The sequence below is a fragment of the Porites lutea genome, chromosome 11 (assembly GCF_958299795.1).
Source record: "Porites lutea chromosome 11, jaPorLute2.1, whole genome shotgun sequence".
Taxonomy (NCBI): Eukaryota; Metazoa; Cnidaria; class Anthozoa; order Scleractinia; family Poritidae; genus Porites; species Porites lutea.
In genome coordinates this window covers 11,097,504-11,110,048 of record NC_133211.1, presented here as the reverse complement: position 1 = coordinate 11,110,048, position 12,545 = coordinate 11,097,504, and the positions used below count along the sequence as shown (strand labels likewise).

The window sequence follows — 12,545 nt, the reverse complement described above, 5'->3', positions numbered from 1 at the left end:
AGTTTCCAGATTGAACCGTTTTAAAACTCGACTACTTTGTAATCTTTGTAATTAGTCAGTTTTCATTCCTTACTATATTTGGGTTATATTTTTTTTCTTAATTATTTAATTAGTTCCTCTAGTTTCTTTTTTTCTTACACAATGTACAAAGTAGTTTTACTATACCTTTGTACAGTGGTAAAAAGCACCATTAGACTTAAACTTAAACTTTAGAATCCCACATCCAAAAACCGCAAATTCGCGTATCCCCTTTAGATTCATAATCTCCAGTTCTTCTTGTTTAATCCCACATTGTGAAAAATCTGTTGGTGTCTATCGTGTTTTAGTTTTAGTGTGGGTGCAAATATAAATATCAGTGTTTTTTTTATAATTTTCTTCTTTGTATCAAACGTCATGCATATCTAAAACCAGAGAAAACAAAAGGAAAATAAAAAGAAAGGAAGAAAAAGAAAACAAAACCAGAATGAAATTTGAACCACATTATATATACACTTGAGTGTTTTAGGCTTAGTGCATATGGGTGCAAATATAAATATCAGTGATTTTTTAATTATTTTCTTTGTTTCAAACGTCGTGCATATCCAAAAACAGAGAAAACAAAAGGAAAATAAAAAGAAAGGAAGAAAAAGAAAAAGAAAACAAAACCAGAATAAAATTTGAATCACATTGTACACTTAAGTTAATTAATTTTTTGTCGACTGTGTTATGCCATACTACAACCAATATAGTTTAATAATGAATAAAAAACGATAACAATAACCAAATAAGGTAATACACAAGAAAATACCTGACCAATGGGATGTACCAAGGATGAAACAGACATTCCAAGAAGTCATCTTCCAAGAACATCTGCGCTTTGTCTGTGATCAAAGCAGATAGTGTCTGCATGCAAAAAACATGTCCCTGTAAATTGTCGAGCTGTGAAGATTGGCCGCCTTCAGTGTACTGAAATACAAGGACGTAAGGTTGACGTAAGGTGAGTATTTGTTTATCTGAGAAGAATTGATTCAGCCAAGGTCTTTCCATTAAAAAAAAACATGCCCCTGTAAATTGTCGAGGTACAAGGACGTCGTAAGGTGAGTATTTGTTTGTCTGTGAAGAATTGATTCAGCCAAGGTCTTTCCATTTTCACAACTGATATTTTTTGTAACTCTTCTAGAAAGTGACAAGCTTATGTTAATAAGGCGTAAATGTAAAAGACTCTACTTATACTTTTTCAATATAGAACTATAGCTCACGTAAATTGAGCGAGCGGCCGATACAACTCTTTCATTTTAATATGCATGAGAGAAAGCTACAGTAAACAATTCCATCTTATTACATCTCTTTTATTTTGTCAGTGTATTTGGGAGAAATCGACCATTAATGAAAAAGTTTGTTCCTAGCATTATTTCTCTGTTTTTCTTTTCGTTTTTTATACATAAGTAACGACACTAGTGACCGATATGAAAACGCGTGTTTGAGAAATGAATTAGATATCACAAAAAAAGTTCGCTTCTTATTTTAAGGATGTTAAAGAAAGGCAATACAAAGGATACAATTTACCTTGTGCAGAGAATTTGAAAGCACAGTTTCCTATATCTTTTTCTATTTCTCTCAGTTCCCACACCTCTTTTTCTCAGACCATACTTACATCTCATCCCTTTCATGAGTCGCAAATGTAATGGTAAATCTTACTTAAACTGTGTTAGGGGATATTTTTAAAATTAACTGAAAAGGAAAATCAAATTTTTAACCTGCTGTTGTAGTGGCAAGCATTCATAATCGTCCCGAAGTCCCGTGTTAGGGATTCCGGAATGCGGAAACCCTTTACTTGTGGAATCCGGAATATCTGGAAAAATCTTGCTTGTGGAATCCGGAATCCTGGGCTTTGGGAAACGAAATACAGCTCAAGGAATCCGGAATCTCGCAAACAATTAGAATCCCGAATTCAATAAGTTCCACTGTTAAAGACTGGAATCATGTAAATCCGTGGAGCGGAATCTAGAATCCAAGAATGTCTTTTATTCCCTTACATGACACGAAGAATAAGATGACGTGTTCTAAGAGAAGGCTAGATATCAGACGCCTATCATTTACTAAATGGTAATATGGTAATACTAATATGGTAGTATTACCACATGCAGATGGTAATCTGCATGTAAAAGATTAATGTGCAGCTGTCGACGATCTGTCTCACAAATATGGGTGAAATTTTGCATTTTTATGTAAACTTGTCTTTTCCTATGCCGTTTGTAAACATACATTTTCAAAAGAAATCAAACGTGACCCTTACACTCCAGATTATGACAAAATTATTTATACAAAATTGACAATTGATCTGGCAATAAGATTAAGAAATTTCTTTACAGTAAATATATACGGTAGTCGCTAATAAGTATAATTTACAATGCTTATCACCTCTGTCTGTGTTTTATTCTTGATTTAACTACGATGGCCCTAGAAAAAACGATCTGTCTCATCCATTTTCAGAATTCTATTGAGGTATTAAAATGCCACAAGACAGCACTGGTTTGGCATTTTCTGGTGGTGGCATCAGGTCAGCGGCCTTTTGCTCCGGAGTCCTGCGCAGTCTACTTAATAGCAGAGTTGAAGTGGATTATTTGAGTTGCGTGTCAGGGGGTGGCTACACAGGCACAGCTTACCTGGACTGGAAATATCGCGAACAAAATAAAGATGAAAAGAGAGAAGGAGAGGGCGAAAGAGACTGGCACGAGGAGTTTTTTAACCATATGAAAGACAGATCAGGATACATTTGTGACTGGACTGGCTTTTGGAAAGGCGCCTTTGACACATTTTTCTTCATGAGTCTCATTACTATAGTACTATTCGTCCACCCAGTAATTCAGTGGGGAACGTATGCATTTCCAGTAGCGGTTATGATTGATCGCTTCGGGATTGGAAAGTTAATGCGAAAGGCAGCTGACTGCGATGCCGCTTTTGAGAGACAGAGAGAAATGAATGAGTCTGCAGTGCCTGGCAAAGACGTCATCGATCGTTGTCTAAATAGAAGTCCCAAACGTGATATCGCTATTCTTTTTTCTGTGCTGTTTGTTTGTTTTGTTGTCCTTTATGCTGTCAACTCATCAGCCAAAAAGTTCTTCTTTAAACACCCTTGTTTAAGAAGCGTTCTGCTTCTGTTTGAATACTCTACTGGAAGTGTGTTGATATTCACGTTTATCCCTTTTACAATATACGACTTTTTTGTGAAGATCCCAGTCTGGACACAGGTTATGGTTGGAATCCTTGCAGTGATTTTATGGGTTACGATTCCTTTCCTGCGGAGAAAGACCTCTTATGTCCTTATAGTCTATGTGTATTCTTTTGTCATATATTGGAAGGTGTTTACAGTTGACTTGCCATTATTCTTTATCAAACACGAAGATCGTCATTTTCATTGGCTTCTGTTTGCCTCTGGAGTTGCCTTGGTGATTTCTCCCTTCACGACAACTTTAAAAGAGAAGCTTGTGTTTGTCTACAATAGGTAAGAATAGTTGTTCGCGGGACTAGTGGAAATATTACAAGAATGCCTTGATGCAAGCCCGTCAAGATAAATTGCAATGTACCTCTTTGATCAATTTCGATCTTCTTGAGGTTAAAATCATCTATAGCAATGTTCAATACAAGACTTTTTAAAAACTATGTGAATGAAGAATCTGCAAATAAAAAAATGGGCACACAGACACACTTGTAAACCAGCCGGGGAACTCGCTGCTTCAGACATCTGTCTTAACAAACTGACCTTGTTTTGACATTCCGCTTTCAAAAACCTTTTCCATAAGCGTCGAGCTCCATTTGCGAAAGGGAAGCTTCCACTGTCTATAAATTTAGGCAAGGCTAAAAGTGGAGCTCCCATCGTTTTATTCAATACAAACAATTTGTTTTTCTAAACAAATTACAAATCATACAAATAACACACAATATAAGCTTAACTCATAGTGGTACGTACAATCATCCGAGAATGAAAGGTTAAATTTGAAGTCTGATATGACTGCCGTGATATTCACATTGGCTTTAATAGTGGATTCGATTTTCACTTTACAGGTGGAGGTTACAAAAAGCGTTTTATCACGAAAACAGCACCAGACTATACGGATGTTTAGGCATTTGTCCTCAATGGTTATGCTGCTTATGCAACTCGAAAAATGAGACGAGGCCCCTGACCTTAGCAGATCTGGAAGACATGAAGCCCGAGTATATATCCAACATTGTTGTGAACCGTTGGAAGAACAACGAGAAAGACAAAACGAACTATACCCTGTTAACTATGTCACCCTCGGGTATACAGCGTTTTGACCAGTGTGGAAAAGGACAGTTAAAAGGCAAACTGGAACCCGAAGACATCATGTTGTCAGAGGCCATGGCGATATCTGCAGCAGCACTTTCCAAACACATGGGAAAATATGAAGAATCTATTGAAGGATTGACTCGTCTTCACACAATTCTTGGACTTGAAATGGGGTCCACAAAGATAAGTGATTCAAAACACCGAAAACAAAGTTGCGCATTTAAAAAGGTAATACTCGTATTAAACATGTTTTCTCGATGAATTTCTCGTACGTTGTGAAATCGATCTGTTGTGGCAATTTAACAGTGCTTCGCCTGAAATATATATATATATATATATATATATATAGAATAACTGGTGTTGGATAGCCTGCGAACGGCAGACGTTTCTCCTTGCTCATCGCTGCTGAGAGACGTTTCGCAAACTTCAGCGAACCCAGCAGGCGATAAGCGAGGAGAAACGTCTGTCGTTCGCACGCTAGGCGTTGGAAAGTGGCGTACCCGCACATGAGCAACCATTTTTCTGATATCACGTGGAAAACCAACGGGAAAAGCTTCCGCTGTTCGAAGTGGTCTGAAAAACGTGCCGTTTTTACGTTTTATTTTCCTTCGCATGCACCTTATTTTGTTCTAAAACGGTGCCTTATTCGTATGGCTGAAACCATGCGTAATGGGCCATGGAAATCCGCCGGCCTCGTCTAACTCTTGCTATTTGCAGGCGGAGATGGCAAAACGATGAGTATAAAAAGAAAGTATATATATATATATGGTTGTTTGTATTAAAGAGGTTTTAAGATGATCAAAGAAATGACTGAGTGTTTTTAACGTTTTGTTCGAATGCGGTTGCAACTGGTCATATCAAGCCGGCACGTAAATGGTCATCACGCTCATAATCATCTTCCTTGATAATTGTCTTCGCAACTTTCGAGCCATATTTATCGTACCGTTGAACCTCTCTAATACGGACACCGAAGGGACAGAGCGATAGTCCGTATAAAAGTGGTCACTGTGATGACGTCACTTTTAAGACTTTACTTACAGTTTTAAGTGTTCAGTAGCTAAAACCAGGTCCACACTGGTCTTTAAACTGCATTTAAAGTTATTATTCCACAGTACAAAGACACTGTCTTTCAGCAGCATACAACACTGTACATCTGAGCTACAGACAAATCACTGGTTTAAAACAAAACGAGCAGCAGCGCAAAGCTGCATGGAAAAAGTTGTAACGTAAAGCACAATTCTGAAAGTGTCTTTCGCTATTTTGCAAGTGAAGTAAACAGTAAATAGAGTACAAACTGTAATAGAAAAGATCTTAATGCTATCTGTAGTTATTGAAGCCTTCAAAAAGTCGGTTATGTTCCTTTGTACACCTTTCGCAAAAAGTTGTTTGGTATAAAGCGACTGGGCTTCATATCATCTTGCACAGATCATTAACCCGCCTAGACGGGATTCACCCTGTGCAGATTCACCTGATCGGGATTCGGGATTCACCTGAGCACCGCAGTGTCCATAATAAAGAGAATAAGTTCACATGAATTTACTCTCTGGGGCCGAGATTTAGTGTCCGTTGTCCGTATTAGAAAGAGTCCGTATTACTGAGGTTTTTTTTAAAAATATATGAGAATTTTGTTGGGACATTGGAAACTATCCATAATAGAAAGGTGTCCGTACCGAGAGGTTCGACTGTAGTTAGAAATTGGGTCATTTTTTAAACCCATCAATCATTGTTCTCATCACCTTCATCATCATCATCATCATCAACAACAACTTCATCTGAATTCAATAAGTATTCACCTGTTAACCTTACCGTCGTTCTGTTCACCAAGACCTTCCTTATAAGCTTCTTTACTATCCTTTTTGTCCTTTTTATAACTTTACAGATGAAGGAGCTCGTTATATACATTTTAAGTGGAATTCCCTTAACAATCCCCTCGATCTTTTACTATCATGATCATAACCATTATGAATTATCACTTGATTGTTCCGTGGGAATCTTCGTTGGAATACACGTCATGCTGGCTGTCATCGCAGTCCTTGATTCAGGGTGTGAAAAAAATCCCATCAAAGTTCACAGTTCAGAAGTGGAAGAACAAATAGAAAAGGGAGGAGAAAATGTCGTGCCAGTTCCTGATTTAGGAGTGGAAGAGCGCAGAGAAACTGCCACGACAGTTCCTGATCAAGGGGCGGAAGCTCAAAAAGAAGGATATGAAGAAACTGTCGTACCAGCTTCTGATTTAGGAGTGGAAGAAACAATTGAAAAATGCGGAGAATCTGCCATGCCAGTTCCTGGGTCAGAAGGTCAAGAGGAAGGGTGTGAAGAAACTGTTATTGCGAGGCCTGGGTTACGTCAGGAGGAACAGAAACGAAACGAAACTGTCATCCAGGTTCCTGATTCAGTGGTGGAGGAAACGGCCATGCCAGGTCCTGTCTCAGATGAGAACAAAGAACAGAATGAAGGGTGTTCGGAAAGTGATAGTCCAATTCCTGATTTAGAAGTGCAAGAACCAGGATTCTGTGAAAAAATTGTCAGGTGAGAGAATTGTTTCTGTCTGTCAGGATGACCTGTTTCTGCTATTTGATAATAAACTGCTTGTTTCGGTTTCCCTCTACAGTTTGGTTACAGTGGGTAAGTCTTTTCCTTGCTGTTGCCAAAACATCGATGTGAGCCATATTGTACTCGGGCACTATGTAAGCGCCGAATGAATGTGGGCAAAAGAACAGGCTTCAGCTAGTTCTAATATAAAACGCAGATAAGGAATTCCATTTGTTTCCATTTTCATTAATACTCGAGACAAGAATGAGCTATCATCATCATCATCATCATCATCATCATCATCATCATCATCATTCATTATCGTTATCATCATCATCACCACCACCACCACCAATGCCACCACTACAACCACTACTACCATCGTCGTCGTCTTTATCATCATCATCATCATCATCATCATCATCCTGCCATTATCAATATTTTTTGAGGGAGGGGAGCATACAAGATTTGTTTTGAAAAACCAACCATCCATCGCTGACTCTTTTCAGGTGGTTTACTGTCCACAATTCTTTCGTCTACAATCTGAGATTATTATTCTCCAAGGACACCATTGGGCCAATTCCACCAGCAGTCTTGCTACTCAGCGACGGTGGTCATTACCAAAATCTGGCCATTTTGCCACTGTTGCAGAGGAAACTGAAAAGGATTGTTGTTGTGGACGGAGGACATAAAGACAAAAAGGATAAATACGGAGACAGTATTCTTGACGCACTGAAGATTGCTCGTACAAAGCTGAACTGCTCATTTTATAATGAAGATGGCAAAGATGTTATTACAGACCTGATGCGATCGTTTGTGAACCCTCAAAAACGGAAGAAACCACATTGTTACAAGTATGTACTCTCCGCTTTATCATACCTTTTCTATAGTTTGAATAGAACTCTTTTGGCAATGACGTCTCTCGTTCTAATAAAACTTTAACCTTTTCACTCTATATAAAGTAGGCAGAGTCAAATACAACAAAATTTTCTAAATTTCATTTTGCAACATAATAAAAAACAAATTGCACCTTGTGAAAGTAATGTTAAAGAGGTTTCATTTGCATGAATGGAAGTCGCTATTCATTCTGGGAGTGAAAGTGTTACTAGACTATAAGTTCTTAGACTATTTTGAAGTAAACAGGACGTTTATTGTCCCTCGTAGCGGATGGGACGTAAGAACGGGCGGGTGCCGAACATTTTTTTTTTTTCAGCAATGAGGACGTTCAGGGGGATAAAAACGGGTCTACCTTAGAACAATCAAATTCTTTTAAATGTCTCATGCATTGATCGCTAATAACTTTGTCCCCTGAAATTTTTTGCGGTGATGATTTGAAGTCATTAATGGCGGCGCTGAATCATGAGTGCATGCTTGAAAAAGTTAAATTGCAATTCCATGTTTACTCACATACTTTGCAATCATTAAAGCGCAAGCAAAATATGCAGGTGATCATTAGGTTGCGGGCTTATAACGGCAGACATAACAGCAAACTAGTTACGTTCAGAGGCCTATCATGAAACTCTTTATTTTAACACCAAGACGTTATAAGACACGCCTTACGTTAGGGTCAGTTATATTAGGAGACTGGCCTCTGACGGTTAAAAAGTTTTTATTTTTGCGGCTGTGAATGCAGCTCGTGCTTGTACTTACTTTTTTTCGTATTTCTTGATTAAGAACGATTAACACCTTAATTTGTTTTTAAATTGAACAGTGTTTACCATGCTATATCAAGACCGATCACAGTTAACCCTGTAAAAATGTTTTTATACAGATTTAAAGTCCACTATGATACAGAAAATGAAGATGGAGAAATCATTCTTCTTGTTCCAAGGAAACCCGAGGATATTCTGAGCAAAGAAAAAAACAAGGAATTAACTTTCTGCTGCTGCGAGTGTTGTCACAGCAAATCAAGTTTATGTGCTGGTTTGTCTAAGTGCCTTTGTAACGCGTTCCCCCAACATAACACCGTCAATCAATTCTTCACACCCCGGATGTTTGAGGCTTATCACGAGGAGGGACGCCGGGCCTGCGAAGAGGCTCAAGCTGATGAGTTTTTGAAAACTCTTTGCCCTGCAAACATTTCAGACAGTTCGGGAGAACCAACTAGACATGCCCTTCAGCCTCTGGGTGGCGGAGGCAGTTCTAAGGATAACGAAATTCCATGCATTATCCGAGATTAAGATTGAATTAAGTTAGAAAGGATAGAGACCAAGACTTGACGTTTCCGCGGAGATGCCATGCACCCATCTACAATATAAGACCGAGGTTAATGAGTATAAAGAGAAGAGGACGAATCATTTGACTATAAGGATACTGCTAGTTACACATTGACTGACATAGAGAGAACCGTTCACAAAACACTTTTTTAAAAGAACTGGGGCACCCAACGAGAATATTGTTCAAAACCACTTAAACATAGCATTGTTAAACGTATTTTAGTATTAAAACGGTAGATATAGGCATATTTTTATCCCCTAAAAATTTTTCATCTGTTCGGATTTCCTAGCTGAAAGTCTAGTGATTCGAAAATTATAGGGATCAAAACCTACCTTTTTGAAAATTTCAGCCAGAAAAAGGGCTCCCGAAAATTTTAGGTGACCTTTTTAGGGCAAAAATCCGTTAAAAATGGGCAATTATACCATTTTTTAGATGTTGGAAAATCCTAGGAGAGGCAGACAAGCAAGAAATTTTGGAAAAAATGTTTCGTAAATTCTATATCTCAAATCGTGTTCCGAATAGATATTTTCCGAAAATTGTCGTTGAGTGCCCCTGAAAGAAGCGTTTCTGAACTATAGCAATTAAGATTAAAGGATAGAATGTCAGAAAACGTTAACCTTGCATTTATCGATATTGAAAGCCTGGTTGTCAACAGGTTCTGGCTAGGCCCTGGCAGTTAAGTGGAGCGCACAAAATGCTTAATAATCAGTGGTAGTTCAGGGGCACCCAACGAGAATATAGTTCAAAACCACTTAAACATAGCATTGTTAAACGTATTTTAGTATTTAAACGGTAGATATAGGCATATTTTTATCCCCTAAAAATTTTTCATCTGTTCGGATTTCCTAGCTGAAAGTCTAGTGATCCGAAAATTATAGGGATCAAAAATTACCTTTTCGAAAATTTCACCCAGAAAAATGGCTTCCGAAAATTCTAGGTGACCTTCAAGTTAGGGTAAAAATCCGTTAAAAATAGGCAAATATACCATTTTTTGGATGTTCGAAAATCCTAGGGGAGGCAGGCAAGCAAGAAATTTTACAACAAATGTTTCGAAAATTCTAGATCTCAAATCGTCTTCCGAAAACATATTCTTCCGAAAATTGTCGTTGGGTGCCCCTGGTAGTTATACGTTTCGTTAAAGTTATAAAATTGATCGTAAACGATTCCCTGAAAGACTTCCGCTGCAAGACGAATTTTGGAGGTTGGGCGAAGTTATTCAAGTAGGAACGTACTACCAACTTTAATAGGGGAATTACTTTAGAGCATTTCGGGTCTTCAAGAAAAATGCCTGCACGTTACAACAGAACGATTGAAAATACAACAAAATAAGCGATAAGGTCAGGGCATTCACGAAGAAGTCGCGCAGAGATCTTGTCGAGACCGGTGCTTTTGATTTGCATATTATAGAAAAAAATAAAGTAAAGCTTTGGAAGGTGTAGTTGCTTTAGATCAAATCAGTCTATGTTTGATCTCCTCAATGCAATCGAAATTCGAAGGTCCTTTTTTCTTTTCTCTTTGACTTATTCAAAACGATATGGAAAGCGAAAAACGTAACAAAAGATAGGTTTTAAGGTCTATTTCCTCAGCGACATCAGCATAACAGAACATCACAAATATTTAAAAGAATAATTCGAATCAACTCAACAAGGGCTGCATTTTTCCAGGACTATGGCACATAGTGTTATTTGTACTCTAAACTCCGGCGTTTATTCAGGCCCACGCTTATTCGTGTACGTAAATTCTATTATATGAGGCGGGAGTCTTCTTTTCTACCTTTTTTCCTCGTTGCATTGCCTTCCGAGCACTCTTCGCAGGACTGCAGAGTATAAACAGAATTGAGGAAGCCTCTTCGAATTTTATAAGCCATTGACGATCTGGCCCGGGTTGCTCGAAGCATGGTTAGTGCTAACCAGCGTTAAATACCATGGAAACCTATACATTTTGATACCTCTTAACCAACGGTTAGCGCTAACCAGGCTTCGAGCAACCGGCCCCTGGTGTATTTTTTGTAGGAAACAATAGGGCCTATGGATCTTAGTAGATAATATTAGAGCGTTTAATAAAGTATTTTCCGTATTCGCACGAGTTGCGCGCAGTCTCATTAAGTTAAACCTTATAACCGAAATATTAAGTCCCTAATCTGTTTGCTGACTTTAGCCCTCCTAAGAGTGGTTCCAAAATAAGAACAATAGGGCGCTTAGATCCCGGATAGTGATAGACAAGATAGATGTTTATGATCCATAATAATTTGATCAGGCTTTTCTCGGAAAGGACTTTTGACCAATAGGATGAGCCAACTCAAAAGGCAAGTTTAAACAAATCATATATTAGATCGAACAGTTGCACGTCTATCTACAATTGCGCTCTTTACCGGTCGACGTACTGTGAATAACTCAGTTGAGAGAAGGTTTTGGATTGGACTTCTGTACAAAGCAAAATGAGGTGCGTAGTTACAAAAAAGAGATCAGTTCCATAGTGTTGACTTCCCAAGTTAATTTACCTAAGAAGCTAGGGATCGAGTTCAGTGATATCTTTGAATCGGTTCCATATGAACGAAACTCAAATGACCTGAATGGAGCACTGAATTCGATCCCTAGCTTTTCAGCTAAATTAACTTTAAATGTTGGGAAGATGGGGTTATAGACTGATCCTCAACGGTTGGAAATAGCGGGCATAAACAAGCAAGGACTAAGCTTCTTTTGGAAAAAGTTAGGCATTAATAGTTCTCCAGTATTTTGTTTCCTCTGTTTTAAATACATTTTGCTTCCTGATGCATTATTATCAGCCAGTTTTCTAGTCTACTGGGGAAGCAGGCACCTTCAGCAGCTCTCGCCTCCATTACAGAAAAGCATGAATTTCTGAGTCTCTTAAGGCTCTTTAACCGACACAAGTTTCGCTCACTTTCATCTGCACGCAGGTTGAGTAAGTGCAAAAGTAACCGATTCTGAGTGGTGAGATGATTGCTTTCTCCTACAGTTAGTTGGATTGGTTGAGTGTTAATTTAATCATAATTTCACTATTATAAATCTCGCTTGATATCCCCGGTTGCTACAAAAGAATACATAAAATTTATTCAACCTTCGTTCTACTGCAACTGGGAAGTGTATCGAAGTGTCGAAACCACAATTTTTGGAAAGCTGTAATTTCATATAAACTGATGCATTTCTCATGAAAAATGGCCGTCTTTACTATACGCAAATCCGGAAGTAACAGGCATGGCTCTATGCTAGACATTCGACTCAAACATATTTTTAATTGTTTATAGCTTTTGCTGCGCAGTATTACCTAAAAAGGTCCTCGTATGGAAGAAATTCTCTCTACTGTAGGAAATCATTAAATTGAAAAGAAAATATTTTTTTTTCTCAAAGCCTTTTTTTAAAAGTGATTATGACTGAAATTCAAAATTTACACACGTAACGAAAACTGAACATATTTACTTCCTTAAAGTTTGGGATAGCAACTGTTGGTATTCTTTTTAAGCTCTTTCATGGTCGTGCTGAAAGCGTGT

General features: G+C 38.1%; 1 protein-coding gene across 1 annotated transcript; it reads left to right on the top strand.

The window, feature by feature from the left end:
- Positions 1 to 2,372: 2,372 nt before the first annotated feature.
- LOC140952897 (uncharacterized) lies at positions 2,373 to 11,026 on the top strand. The gene is made up of 5 exons (XM_073402345.1): positions 2,373 to 3,484; positions 4,045 to 4,516; positions 6,168 to 6,817; positions 7,330 to 7,674; positions 8,592 to 11,026. The coding sequence occupies exons 1-5, from the start codon at positions 2,493 to 2,495 to the stop codon at positions 8,998 to 9,000; spliced, it is 2,868 nt and encodes a 955-aa protein (XP_073258446.1). The 5' UTR covers positions 2,373 to 2,492; the 3' UTR covers positions 9,001 to 11,026.
- Positions 11,027 to 12,545: the final 1,519 nt, after the last annotated feature.